We start from the raw sequence: 15715 nt of genomic DNA, 5'->3' as shown, positions 1-15715 counted from the left end.
AGATTTGAAACAGTAGAATGTTTGCCAAAATTGACAATGATTGGCATCATCAACCATTTTAGAATTTTTAATGATCTATCTTGCTTGAATGTATGTTAGCTTTATTGACATCTATTACATATTTTTAGGGGGAGTTTCACCTTAATACTCATTTTTTGAATGCATTTTTACATGATGCATATGCTTAGGGGGAGCATGTTTTAGTCTTGACTATATGCTTATTTTTTTTAAGCATACCCTTAGAGGGGGCTATTTTGCCCACACTCCTTATTAAAGTTACAATAGGAAAAAAACAATATAGAGATTTTTAATACCCCACTTTTTGCTGTTGACAAAGGGGGAGAAATTATGAAATGATTCTCCAACTTATTGATAATTGATTATTTATTTTATTTGAGAATCATCTGTTTGTCATCATCAAAAAGGGGGAGATTGTTAGGGATATGCCCACACTCCTATAGTTGGTTTTGATGATAACAAACATATGAAGGTATGTCACAATTTTCCTTTAAGTATTGTTTTGTAGAGACTTCATATCAAAGATCGAATTTGGTGAATGAAACGAAGAAATGAAGATTGAAGTCATCAAATGAAGAGTATCAACAAGTTGGCATCAATGCTTGAAGAAGATATCATAAGAATTTAAGCTTCAAGATGTCAAGACATGAAGCTTAAAGACATGGAATTGCAAACAAGAAGAAAAGAAGATAAAGTGCCAAAGAGTGGAAGGTTCAAGTGAAGAAGAAGACCACTAGGATAGATTGGTCATTTTTAATATAATTTGTAACTTCCACATATATATATATATATATATGCACTCACCACATGCATGTGCATTGCATCATACTAGAATGACCATAGAGCATACCTTGACCAAGTATGAAAAGTCTCTAAGTGGTGAGGAACATATTCGGAAAAATATGTTCTAGTGAAATTCTGTGAAAACCACATTAATCTGACTTAAGGGTATTTTGAATAATCTTAGAGTTGGTATCAAGAGACGAAACCTTCATAAAAGTTGTATGAAATTGAGTTGTGATTCCAACGCAACTGATCTCAAGTCAATCCAAAGTCGGACCGAAAAGTTATGGTCAAAACACTGACAAATGTTCAGTATGACAGTATTCTGTCAAAACAGAGTATGTCATATTGGCGGTCGACCGGCTGGAAGCCTCGGTCGACCAGACCTGTCCGAGACCATAGGCGGTCGACCGACTGAAAGTCCCGATCGACCGGTGCCTGTCTGGAAGTAATCCAACGGCTATTTTTTTCCTACAACGGCTCTTGGCGGTCGATCGGCTACCGATGGCGGTCGACCGGTAGACCCAGAATATGTCCGTTAGAGCTTGATTCCCTGCCTAAAATGCTTCACTAAGCTCACCTATAAATACCTCTAATACTACTCATTAATTAACAATAAATCCCAACTTTAGAGAAGCATTATTTGAGCATTAGAAGTGAGAATTGGTCTACACCATCTCTTGAGTTCAAGTTCTTCATTTTACATTCAAGAGGAACTCAAGACCATCTACAAGTCTTCATCTACATCTTGGCATTTACATTACAAGCATAAAGAAGACTTCAAAAGGTGCATTCATTCTATCATCATTGCATATTTCATTTGCACCACACCGGAGGTAATTCTCTTTTATTCCACTTCTCCATTTTCTATCTTACATTAAGTCTAGAATGTACTTAGGCTTGTGTAAGGACCCTCTCATCCTTAAGAGATTGTAAGGATCCTCTTATCCTTAAAAGAGTGTAAGGTGCCTCTCTACCTTAAAAGAGATTGTAAGGTGCATCTCTACCTGCAAAGGAGATTGTAAAGGCGCCTCTCTACCTATAAAGGAGATTTGTAAGGATACTCTTATCCGTGAAAAAGATTGTAAAGGTTTTCTTCCCTACCTACGTATTGAAAGGGAGAACTAGTGGAATACCTTATAAGAGGATTCTTGTAGGGAGTGGACTAGACTCAGATTGAGTCGAACCACTATAAATCTTGTGTTGTGTGGTTGTGCCTATTTTATTTATTCCGCATCGTGTTTAACTTATAGTCACACTTGTGACCTATACATCGAAAAGAGTTAAATTCCACTAGTATAACCTATTCACCCCCCCTCTAGGTGATTTCAATTGGTATCAGAGCGGGAGCTCAATATATAAGACTAAGTTGTCTTAAAGTGAGTCAAAGATCATGATTACATTTAATCGACCACCTGAAGGAATGGATGCATCCAGGCCTCCATACTTTAATGGAGAAAACTTCTCCTTCTGGAAATGTAGATTTAAGAATTTTATTTGTGGATATAGTTTTCTTGTTTGGAGAACTATAGAAAGAGGACCATATGTCATCACCAAAATTATAAATGGAAAGACGGTGCCAAAGGATGAATCAAAATTGACAGCCGATGATCTAGTACTTCTTTAATACAATTTTAGGGCTCTCACCTACCTCCAATGTGCTTTAAATGAGGAAGAATTCAACAGAGTAAGTATGTGTGAAAACGCCAAAGAAATTTGGGACACACTTATAGTAACACATGAAGGTACTACGGAGGTAAGAGAAAGAAAAGTAGACATGCTTATACAAGAATATGAATTATTTCAAATGCATGAATATGAAAATATTTTTGACATGTTTACTAGATTTACTAATATTGTAAATTCCTTGAAAGGACTTGGTAAGACTTACACTAACTCTAAGATGGCCAAAAAAATTCTTAGATCACTACCTACCAAGTGAAAATCAAAGACGACTGTTATCAATGAAGCCCGAGACTTGAACGAGATAAGTCTATATGAATTAATGGGTTCACTTCTTACCCATGATAAGGATCTCCATGAAGAATTCAAGAAAGCACATCCCAAATTCATTGCTTTCAAAGCATCCAAAGAATTGGATGAAGAAAGTGAAGAAGAGAATGATGAGGAAGTCTCATCGGATGAAGATGAAAGTGACTCTGATGAAGAAGTCACAGACCTCGCCTTAATGGTTTATGGAGACAAAGAATGAGAGGTAAGTTCTCAATCTCATTATTTAGATACTTTAAATAATGAGTCTAACGATGATGATCTTCAACAAGCTTTTGAAGCTTTATATGAAGAAAGTTTGAAACTTGAGACTGAAAAGTCTAATTTGGAAAAGGAGGTTCTTTCTCTTAACAAGAGGATAGAATCCTTGACATCTAAAATGTATGAACTTGAGGAGGATAACTCAAAGTTAACTACCATATTTCATACATTTACTAAAGGTCAAAAGACTTTGGATACATTATTAGAATCCCAATGCAAAAGTCCTCAAAACAAAGAAGGACTTGGCTATGATGGTGGAACCTCACCTCAAGGGAAAGAAAAAGAAAATGTAGTTTCTCCAAAGAGAAGAAATCCCCATTATGACCAAAGGCAAGTTCCAAAAAGGAATAACATCCATTATGCGTATTATTACACTCCCTCCAAGAGGCATGATAGACCTCAAAGGAATTTCAAATCTCAAAGGGATTTTAGACCACATACTCCCTATTGGCCACAAACACATCAAAGGTCTTATCCACTTTATAGACCATATAAGACTCAAAGAGATTTTAAATCTTATAGGCCACCTGCACATTATGAAATATATGATTCACAAAGGGCATACACACCATTTAGACCTCACACACCCAAAAAGGTTTGGAAACCGAAGGGATATTTTGATTGTAACATGGATGGACCCATGAGATTATGGGGACCAATATATGCTTGATTTTATTGGCTTAAAGAGCCAAAGTAAAAGATGGATGATGCATTGATGGTTGTTTTGATATCATTAGAGAAGGGATGAAATATCCTACTCCAAAAAGTTCTCTGATAGATATATTTGCTGGAAGTTTTGAAATAGTAGAATGTTTGTCAAAATTGACAATGATTGGCATCATCAACCATCTTAGAATTTTTAATGATCTATCTTGCTTGAATGTATGTTAGATTTATTGACATCTATTGCATATTTTTAGGGGGAGCTTCACCTTAATACTCATTTTTTGAATGCATTTTTTACATGATGCATATGCTTAGGGGGAGCATGTTTTAGTTTTGACTACATGCTTATTTTTATAAGCATACCCTTTTAGTCTTGACTACATGCTTATTTTGCCCACACTCATTGTTAAGGTTACAATAAGAAAAAGACAATATAGAGATTTTTAATACCCCACTTTTTGCTGTTGACAAAGGGGGAGAAATTGTGAAATGATTCTCCAACTTATTGATAATTGATTATATATTTTATTTGAGAATCATCTGTTTGTCATCATCGAAAAGGGGGAGATTGTTAGGGATATGCCCACACTCCTATAGTTGTTTTTGATGATAACAAACATATGAAGGTATGTCACAATTTTCCTTTAAGTATTGTTTTGTAGAGACTTCATATCAAAGATCGAATTTGGTGAATGAAACGAAGAAATGAAGATTAAAGTCATCAAATGAAGAGTATCAACAAGTTGGCATCAATGCTTGAAGAATATGTCATAAGAATTTAAGCTTCAAGATGTCAAGACATGAAGCTTAAAGACATGGAATTGCAAACAAGAAGAAAAGAAGATAAAGTGCCAAGAGTGGAAGGTTCAAGTGAAGAAGAAGACCACTAGGATAGATTGGTCATTTTTAATATAATTTGTAACTTCCACATATATATATATATATATATATGCACTCACCACATGCATGTGCATTGCATCATACTAGAATGACCATAGAGCATACCTTGACCAAGTATGAAAAGTCTCTAAGTGGTGAGGAACATATTAGGAAAAATATGTTCTAGTGAAATTCTGTGAAAACCACATTAATCTGACTTAAGGGTATTTTGGATAATCTTAGAGTTGGTATCAGGAGAAGAAACCTGCATAAAAGTTGTATGAAATTGAGTTGTGATTCCAACGCAACTAATCTCAAGTCAATCCAAAGTCGGACCAAAAAGTTATGGTCAAAACACTGACAACTGGTCAGTATGACAGCATTCTGTCAAAACAGAGTATGTCATATTGGCGGTCGACCGGCTGGAAGCCTCGGTCGATCAGACCTGTCCGAGACCATAGGCGATCGACCGGCTGAAAGTCCCGGTCGACCGGTGCCTGTCTGGAAGTACTCCAACGGCTATTTGTTTCCTACAACGGCTCTTGGCGGTCGATCGGCTACCGATGGCGGTCGACCGGTAGACCCAGAATATGTACGTTAGAGCTTGATTCCCTGCCTAAAATGCTTCACTAAGCTCACCTATAAATACCTCTAATACTACTCATTAATTAACAATAAATCCCAACTTTAGAGAAGCATTATTTGAGCATTAGAAGTGAGAATTGGTCTACACCATCTCTTGAGTTCAAGTTCTTCATTTTACATTCAAGAGGAACTCAAGACCATCTACAAGTCTTCATCTACATCTTGGCATTTACATTACAAGCATCAAGAAGACTTCAAAAGGTGCATTCATTCTATCATCATTGCATATTTCACTTGCACCACACCGGAGGTAATTCTCTTTTATTCCACTTCTCCATTTTCTATTTTACATTAAGTCTAGACTGTACTTAGGCTTGTGTAAGGACCCTCTCATCCTTAAGAGATTGTAAGGATCTTCTTATCCTTAAAAGAGTGTAAGGTGCCTCTCTACCTTAAAGGAGATTGTAAGGTGCATCTCTACCTGCAAAGGAGATTGTAAAGGTGTCTCTCTGCCTATAAAGGGGATTTGTAAGGATACTCTTATCCGTGAAAAAGATTGTAAAGGTTTTCTTCCCTACCTACTGTACTAAAAGGGAAAACTAGTGGAATACCTTACAAGAGGATTCTTGTAGGGAGTGGACTAGACTCAAATTGAGTTGAACCACTATAAATATTGTGTTGTGGGTGTTGTTATTTTATTTATTCAGCATCGCTTTTAACTTATAGTCACACTTGTGACCTATACATTGAAAAGAGTTAAATTCCACTAGTATAACCTATTCACCCCCCTCTAGGTTATTTCAATTAACATCTCCCACTTGCCCACGCAGGGCAGACATACTCAAATTTTTATTCTAAAAGTCTCTCTTCCATAGGTGTATCATCATACAGGAAATGGAGCGTGAGACCTAACGAGATAATATGAATGTTGGAGTGCTATTTCAAGCTTTCATCTAACCAACATATCACATCACTAACAAATAATTTGTGGTACCCTAAACAATCCAATCACTAACAAATAATCGGGTTGCACCACGCGTCGATCCGCACGAACAGGGACAAACAAAGGGTTGTGGTGATCTCGCTAGGCAATATTCCACCCTCCAAATACAAGGATTGCAATGGTGATCCTTGGAGACACACACTCTCAATTGAGAGAGACAGAAGAGAAAATGAAAAAAGAGATTAGGTCAAAACCCTAATTGGTTTTGTGGCCAAAACCCTCTTATTTATAGAGAATTGGCTAACTAGGGTTCTTAATCCTAGTGGGTCTATGATTACCCCAAGTGGGGCGATCCATGAAAGAACCGGATCGGAACCCAGTCTGACCCATATTAATTAACATCTCCCACTTGCCCACGCAGGGCGAACATACTCAATTTTTTATTCTAAAAGTCTCTCTTCCATAGGTGTATCATCATACAGGAAATGGAGCGTGAGACCTAACGAGATAATATGAATGTTGGAGTGTTATTTCAAGCTTCCATCTAACCAACATATCACATCACTAACAAATAATCTGTGGTACCCTAAACAATCCAATTACATAAAGTCTAGCACTCTCGATCCCTCATAATGAGCAGTGCTGACCTTAAAACATGTAATATTTTTATGATTATGTCAAAACACAAATACAATAAGTCACCCTGGCAATAAGCCACAAAACAAGGGTGCAATATCGAATAGTCTATTCTAAACCCACATATCAATCCGATTATTCCCAACCGTTTTTCCAATCATATCTCGTTGGACTACATCATCCATGATCCTAAGGAGCACGTCAAAGTAGCGTCATTGGGCATCCTCTTCATGACATGGTCTCAAATAGAGAATATCCTTAGGATCAACTCAGTTTGATCCAAGTGGCTCACACAGTGACGAAGAAGGGATCCATTTAATCACTCTCACAAACGGTCGTAATAAAGCACATACAGTATGAAATGTATGCTATGGTGCAACTCCCACTAAGGTGGGCATGTCACTCATAAAATAAAAAGAACACCATAAGTCTAGGCTCAGTCACACTTTCAAGTTCCTAATCTGAGTAAATCAGTCCAGTCGCCCCCATGGCATCTGCTTGAGTTCTCACACTCGGCTATAAGTAGGCTACACTAAAACGTGGGATCTCTGTGTTCGACCAAAGAAATGTCTCATCTTATCTCTAACTAAGGTGCCACTTACCTAAAAGGCTTTCTGTTCATCTCGCTCGTTATCTTTAAGCATCAAGATGAATTTGACTCATCTTGCTCACTGTTTCTAAGTGCCGAGGTGAATCACCCATGTGATTGGGTTGATTCAAGCTTGGGACATATTTACAAAATAAAATATGTACACACGTAAATCACCCTAAATAATTATATATTTTATATATATAAATCAAGTAGTGATAACAATAATGTCTAAAGAAAATATCAAAACTCAAAATGCAAATCATCTACATCTAAGTCCCAGATTCCTAACATGAGTATGGAAAATGTCCCGAATAATAGGCTTAGTTAATGGATTAGCCACCATGCTACTCGTGGAGATATGTTTCAAAACAACTTTTTCTTGTTCAACCATTTCTCGAATGTAGTGATAATTGATGTCTATGTATTTGGCTTTTCCATAGAACTTGGGGTCCTTGACAAATGCCAAAGTTGTTGTATTATCACAGTGTATAAGCATCGCATCTCCTAAATGAGCGGTAATGCCGAGGCACTATAGGAACCTCCTCATCCAAACAGCCTCTTGAACAACCGTCAAGCACGCAATGTACTTGGACACCATCATGGATAGGGTGATGCAGGTCTGCTTCTTGCTACTCCAAGATATAGCCCCACCTCCTAGGACAAATGCATATCCTGAAGTAGATTTGAGCTCATCTCTATCATTAGCCCAGTCGGCATCATTGTAGCCTCTCAATCTCAAATCCGAACCACTATAGGTGAGGGTGAGATCAGTGGTTCTACGAAGGTATTGAAAGATTCTTTTCATTGCTTGTCAATGGCGTGGACCGAGATTACTCTGGTAACGACTAACCATGCTAACTGAAAAACATATATCTGGACGCGTGCACATCATCACGTACATCAGACTGCCTATCACTACTGCATAAGGTATTTTGGACATTTGATTCTGCTCTTCATCTGTCTTAGGGCACTGGTCAAGGCTCAAAACACAGGCCTTGTCCATGGGAGTGTCAATGGGTTTAGACTTATCCATGTAGAATCGTTCAAGGATCTTCTTTATGTAAGTCTCTTGAGACAAACTAAGAATATTCTTAAAGCGATTCCTAATAATCTTGATGCCTAACACAAATTTGGCTTCACCCATGTCCTACATCTCAAAAGTAGATGACAACCACTCTTTAGTGGCGATAATCATCTCCATGCCATTCTCAACAATAGAATGTCGTCATATATAAGGATAGAATAAGGAAACTTTTCTTGGACTGTTTCACATACACACAATGGTCCTCTTCAATCATTTCAAAATCAATGGAGGTAATGATATGATGAAATCTAAAGTACCACTGCCTAGACGATTGTTTAAAACCATATATAGAATGTTTGAGACGGCAGACTTTGCGCTCTTGTCCTTTGGCCTCAAAACTCACTAATTGATTCATAAAGATCTCCTCGTCTAGTTTTCCATTGAGAAATACAGTTTTAATATCTATCTGAAAGAGCTTCAAACTCAATTTTGCGACAATGGCTAGAATAAGGCGAATTGAGGCAATTCTCACCACTGGGGGAAAAATCTCAACATAATCTACACCCTCCTTTTGGGTATAGCCCTTCACCATAAAGCATGCCTTATACTTGTCAATTGAGCCATCCGCCTTACGTTTGACCTTTAAAACCCATTTGTTTCCAATGGTCTTATGTCCAGGAGGTAGGTCAGCTAACTCTCATACCTGGTTCTTACTCATAGAACTCAGTCCATCCTCTATAGTAGCTTGCCACTTATCCTTAGCAGGTGAGGAGAGCGTCTCTTGCAAAGAAGCGGGCTCATCCTCATCTTTTAGAACACAAATGAGAGTTTCCCTTTCAATCTCAAAACGTCGAGGCGGAATATGCCCATGAGTGCTCCTACATGCAAGGGAATCCGAATGATCATCTAGTGGTACACTCCCACTAGTTGGTACACTTCCACTAGGCTGATGAACAGTCTCACTTTCTTAGGCGATTACATGATGAATTAATTCCCCACCCTTGCCAAGAATAGGTGAGACACTTTCCTCATCCGCTATCTCAAATATGTCAAGATCCCTACTGGCGTCACCAATGCTAGAAAAATCTATCTCAATAAAGTCAATATCCTATGAATCTATCTCGGTCATTCCTCCGTCAAGGTGTTCACTGTACATAACGTAATCCTTCAAGCTGTCAAAATATCTTATAAAGATGTGTTTCTTAGCTCAAGTCCTTGATCGATCCGGATCAATCAATACTGATCAAATTGGATCAATATTGGCTTTAGCCAAGCCAATCCGAATTCTCAATACATACCTCTGTTTTTTAGAAAAAAACTTTGCCTTTCATTTGTTCTTTAAATCCATGATGAAATAATCAAAAGTAAACAGAATCTTAATGAAAACTTCACTTCTGACTTTTGATTCTCCTTTTTCTTTAAAGAGTGGGGATTGGGTACCATTAATGTACAGTACTCACCACTGCTAGAACCGGTGGCTGCAACTCTGATGATGTTATAGAATCTCTCCTCATGGTTGCAACTCAACGATTGCTTGAAGAGGTCTAGCCGCACTCTCCATTGATGCCTCTTCCCTCTCATTCACCTCTTCTCTTGGCAGAAAAGGCTATAGTCAAATGATGCTACATATTTGCATCCACTGCCACTGCACTCAGTGTGCATTCTTGTATATGTACCCTTACATCGGTTTGCACTGTCACTCATGATTTCAGTTACTTACACCATGGTTGAGCTGTACATACACTTGCATCTAAATAAATATGGGTTTAAGTTGAACATTCGATTGTAAAATTCTCTTGCACATATATGAATTCTATATTCTGAATTTTGAGCAATGAATTTAGTGTAATGCTTGAAGGAATTCTAGTAGAATCTAGGGAGTGATCTCATGGAATACTTTGATTTTTGGGTTTGCTTTGAATGGAGAACCAGAACTGGGTAGCATTGATAAGAGTGACCTATATTGTCCTTTTGATGGAATTTAGAATGATCGAACATGTGGGAGAAGAGGCAAGAGATTGCAACATAGGAGGCAAAGTGGAACAGTTCAAAGGTGGAGAGCAAATCTGGGGCTTTCTTGAAAGAAAATCAGAATGGATGTTTCTGATGTAGGAGGAGGTGGGGTGGGGTAAGAGAGCAATATGTGGCAAGGGACGGTTAGAGAGGGTTTACTGCCGAGTTGCAGGGGGAAGAAAATACAAAGGGATGTGCGTGAGATGCAAAGGGTGGAGCCGACAAAGTGAAAGGGGGCGACTGAGCAACTGAGGTAGCCATTGTGTATTGCAGATTGTATGGTAGGGGAGGGGCAGTGTTTGAAGCGGTGGCCAAGGGCTGGTGCGAAAGGATGTGGTGAGAGAGAGAGAGAGAGAGAGAGGTGTTGCCGAAGGTTCACGGCGGAGGGGAGCAGGAAATTGTATTATATCTGTTGAGTATTTCTTTTTTTGGTAAAGTATATGTTGAGTATTTCTCTCTCTTAATGTATAAAGAATTAAAATAATAAATATGAATCCAACAATTCAAATTAAACTGACAACATCCGATGGTCAACAAACGCTAGCATTCCATATTCTTGGGTAACCCGCTAGCATACATATCTCTCTCCCATATATATATATATATATATATAAAACTTCATAATCAGAAAACAGCCAAACCCATCACAACCATAGGTAGACAAACCGATCCATGCCCACGGCTCTGTTCGCAAAGCCGTTTCCCAACACGAAATAATACTGTGAACAAATCGATCCCAAGCACGACGTACGGATGGAATCGTCTATGCTCATGAGGCAATCAAGGATGGACAGGTTTTGGCGGCAACAGCAACATGCGCACAAAAAACGCAGAACCATGGGATTGGTTTTATCATGCAGTATAGCTACAAACAAGTATGACGAACAAATAATCTAGCTCTGATACCAATGTTAAACGGAAAGTAAGCAGTTATCAGGGGATTACCTAAGTATAGCTTTCCTTGTAGCTGAATGGATCAAGTTGCACCACACATCAATCCACACGAACAGCGTCAAACGAAAGGTTGCAGCGGTCTCGCTAGGCAATATTCCACCCTCCAAATCCAAGGATTGCAGTGGAGATCCTTGGAGACACACACTCTCAATTGGGAGAGACAGAAGAGAATAGGGAGAAAGAGATTAAGTCAAAACCCTAATTGGCTTTGTGGCCAAAACCCTCTTATTTTTAGAGAATTGACTAACTAGAGTTCTCAATCCTAGTGGGTCTATGATTACCCCAAGTGGGCAACCCATGAAGGAACTGAGTCAGAACCCAATCCGACCCATATTAATTAACAATTAAATATTTACTTTGTTCCAAAAGAGATTAACAACTTGGCTATGTCAATAATGTGTACAACAACTTAGCCCAATTCCAATACACAGATTTTAGAGAAGTGTCAAACTCCATCCATGAGTGATGCATATTTACTGTGAATAAATCTCCCCTTCCCACTCGATGAGGGGGGTGTTGAGGTTCTTGCACACACAAAAATACACCCAAAAAAAAAATTATATATATATATATATACCTGAAAAGGTTCCCACTAAGAGGGGATGAAACTATGTTTCGTATGTGAGAGAGAAAGAGAGTGGTAACAAAACTTGGGAGGTGCATCTGTTCGTCGGTCTCGTCCCTTCAAAAGGTAGGAGTGGTAATATTTCATCAAGACTTTTCTGAGGTTGTATGCCCAACCAGCTAGAGAGAGAGACGGTGTAAAGATGCGTCTCTGGCCAAAGCACCTGTACGGCTGTACGTAAGTGTGAGAGAGTGGTGTAGTATAGTCGAGTGAAAAGTAAATGAGAGGTATTTTTTACCAATATAAAAGTATACCAAAAAATGAAGTTTGTACATGCGGATTATAGTACACTATATTAGAGAGTTTTCCCTTCACCGCAAAGGTTCACCACACTATCCAAGGGTCCCACGTGCTTCTAAAGACTTGTAGTGAATGAGAATTCATTCATTGTAGGCTAAGGAAACAATGTCCCCAACTAATTAATATACATATATATATATAGGTCCTAACTAATATATATGGAAAAAAGAATAAAGAATGCTACCCAAAAATGTTCAGTACGCCAAGACGCATTGGGAACTGAAACCAAACTGTGAAAAGACAGATGCCCCGACTCCACTTCCTTATGAGTCTAGACATTAAGGATGGCGCAGTCAATTTTCTGCCGTGTGTCTGGGCATAGGAACCATTGCCTTTTAGGCTACTATGTAATGAAAACTGCAGTTATGAGACTATTCAAGAGCCAGATCACAAAGGGCTCAGGGGAAATGAAAGTGATTGGTCTTGGGGCGATAATCAAGTAAAATGATGTTCATTTCTATTACGTTGCAAAGTCCATAAACCAGAACAGCTAGTATTTACATAAATCAGTTGACATAGATTACATTTTTCTTAAAACTTCCGTAAGTATCAAAACAATAAATCGAATCCATCTTACCTTCAAAATGCTATTTCAACAATCTACATGGCTCATGATCTTATAAACACCACCACAACACAGCCTTGTCCCAACTGCATGGCTCCTGATTTTCTAAGGATTCAAATTATTTCAAAAAAAAATATTGCAATTTTTTATTCTTCGCAGAAACTGGAAACCCCGACAATGACAGAAAAAAAGGAATACACTCCGAAACCATTGCCTCAAGCCTAAAACGATATTTGTTGGCAAGATCGAGAATGGAATCCTGTCAATCTAGAACTGCTATGACGGCATCCACTACCTCTTGTGTGGCGCTTTGTCCTCCAAGATCTTTTGTCCGATACTTTCCCTCTGAAATCACACGCTTCACGGCAGTCTCCAATCGATCGGCAAATGAGGGGAACTGCAGATGCCTCAGCATCATGGCAGATGATAGAAGCAGGGCCACTGGGTTGGCCTTCTTCTGCTCCACCAACTTCTCATTCCCCACGTTACCTGCTGAAGCACCTTGCTCGAAGATGGCATGATCCGCCCCGACATTGCCTGCAAAACACCAAAACCAAAGAGTATATTTAAAAGCCAGGATAGAGATGGTAGAAACAGACTCAAACCACAAAGGAAAGGGATGCAACAATGCTTACAGAAACAACCATGAATAATTCTTATTTTTATTTTAAGTAATTTCCCTCCACATGCATGAGGATGAAAAAATGGTACTAACAAAATCAAGTCAGTGCAACAGTTAGGTCGCTCCATTGTGACCAAGTGGCCGTGGGTTAGAGTCGGGAAACATTCTTTCCGTGTAACGCGTGTAAGGCTGCGTACATTATGACCCTCCCCAGGCCACAGATTGGCTAGGGCCTTGTGCACTGGGTATGCCCCCTTTAACAAAATCAAATCAGCAGTCCCTCTGTGCATTAAATACATGTCCATGATAAATATGTCAAGCAGTCAAACTCAATAAAGTAAAACTTGTTTTGCTAGAGAGAGGGTTTGTCAATTTCTTCAAAATCGTTTTATTTGGTGACTTCGAACTAAAAATTAAAATAATACAGTCTGGTGTTAGATAATACTCGAGCACAATATAACTAGTGCAGAGGTTGATTTTTTTATCAGCTTACCCCCAGGCATGACACCAGTGCCTCCAGCTATACCTGCTGCTGTATTTGCCACGAGGTTACCATAAAGATTGGGCGTTACCTGCAACAATTAATTGAACATGCATGAACTATAAATTTTGGACAGTTGGATATGACCAACAACATAAAAAGAGAGCTAGTGAGTTAGTATTAAACAAAACCCTAGTTTGGCAGTCTTCAGCTATATAAACCAATCTGAGTTGGCGCATTGGCAAGAAATAATACAAGTCAACATGCATGAATTGCAGATCAAGAACTTTAAAGTGGAGCTAGATCACATAAGCCCTAATTTACAGGCATTACCTACCAGACACCAATTCCAGTTAGTCAATTTGCATGCTCATCTTTTTCTGGATGAGCGAAAATATATTAGAAGAAGAAAAGAAAAGCATACAAAACACAAGCCAGAAAGGCTAACCAAGGGCACAGCCCTAACTAGACAAAACTACAAAAGAGGCACTAAATCCTAGGCCAGGGGAGGAAATAAAACAAGGTGGAGGGAAGAAACATCCAACTAAAAAGGGGGTACAGCAAAACTAGGTGGAGGGGGAGAAACATCTAACGAAAGAGGGAAATACATCAAAACAAGGGGAGAGCCAAAACATCCAACCAGAGAGCGGGATACATCAAAACCCAAGGGGAGGAGGGGGAAAGAAACATATATCAGAAGAAACAAATGATACATAAAACTATGGGGGAAGCCCAAAATCAACAATTACTTCTCGGAACCAGTTGGAAGCTTTGCCATTTGGGAGTGGGGTAGGGACCTTCTCATATGAGGGGAGGTGGGCCGGGTCTTTCCATTTTTGGGTGCAAGCTTTACCATTAGGGGGAGCAAGAGGCTCACTCGACTCACTATGAATAGGAGGGTTACAAATTCTAATGGACCTATGATGAATGTAGGAAATGTTACACTCATACCCAATATCCAGTCTAATTTGAACTTTTGGGATAGGAGATGCACCGGAGAGTGTCAGTACCGGTGACTAGTGGACTATAACAGTCTACTGTTTGGAAGGACAATAACCCCTCATGTCAATGCAGATGCTGCAGAGAGAACTGGAAGAGTTTCAGACCTCCGAAGGTTTGGTAGTGAGTAACCTATGTTGTGCTTTATGATAGAGGTACCTCATTTATGGTACACAAGTCCGAGGAGGTGGGCCCACATGGGCCACCAGAAGGATAATTGGTTTTGGGAAAAAAGAGTTATTTGGAAAACGGACCCTATTTGTCGTAACCTATGTAAGGGAATGAGCCTTAAGCTCATTCATTTGGTTGCCAAGAAAAGAAAGAAAGGAGAGGAAGAAGGGAAAGAAGAATTGAAGCTTGAGGTTGTGCTTCTTGCTGTCCAAATTTGTGCAGTCAAGGTTGGTGGTCCCTTTCCCCATTCTCCTTCTTCAGCTATGTACTTGGAATGATCTAGATTAGGATTTGAGCTGGGTTTCAGCTGAAATCCCTGAAACCCAGTATTGGGATTGTGAGGTTGTGTTGGGTGAGCTCCCCATGAGTGTGAGATCCCGTCGCTCCCCCTCCAGCTGTGGGAACAAGCTGCCCAAGGTTTGGTTGACAGGTTTTGTTGGAAAACCTATCAATTAAGGTTTCAAGCTGAGATTCGAACGGATCTCCCGATTCAACCAATAGAAATATTGTTAAGTAGTTAGAATGGATGGTATGGTAACCCTCTACAATCCCTACGGGCTCAAAGTGACAATAGGTAGGTGGTGGTTG

At 39.1% G+C, this 15715-nt stretch overlaps 1 protein-coding gene across 1 annotated transcript; it reads right to left on the bottom strand.

Moving 5' to 3' along the window:
• Positions 1-12724: 12724 nt before the first annotated feature.
• Positions 12725-14126, bottom strand: LOC122061062 (isocitrate dehydrogenase [NAD] regulatory subunit 3, mitochondrial-like). The gene is made up of 2 exons (XM_042624229.1): positions 13970-14126; positions 12725-13391 (listed from the first exon to the last, which is right to left on the bottom strand). The coding sequence occupies exons 1-2, from the start codon at positions 13977-13979 to the stop codon at positions 13117-13119; spliced, it is 285 nt and encodes a 94-aa protein (XP_042480163.1). The 5' UTR covers positions 13980-14126; the 3' UTR covers positions 12725-13116.
• Positions 14127-15715: the final 1589 nt, after the last annotated feature.

The sequence above is a fragment of the Macadamia integrifolia genome, chromosome 14, assembly GCF_013358625.1.
Source record: "Macadamia integrifolia cultivar HAES 741 chromosome 14, SCU_Mint_v3, whole genome shotgun sequence".
NCBI lineage: Eukaryota > Viridiplantae > Streptophyta > Magnoliopsida > Proteales > Proteaceae > Macadamia > Macadamia integrifolia.
The sequence above is the reverse complement of the archived record's forward strand: the minus strand, read 5'-3'. Positions and strand labels throughout refer to the sequence as shown.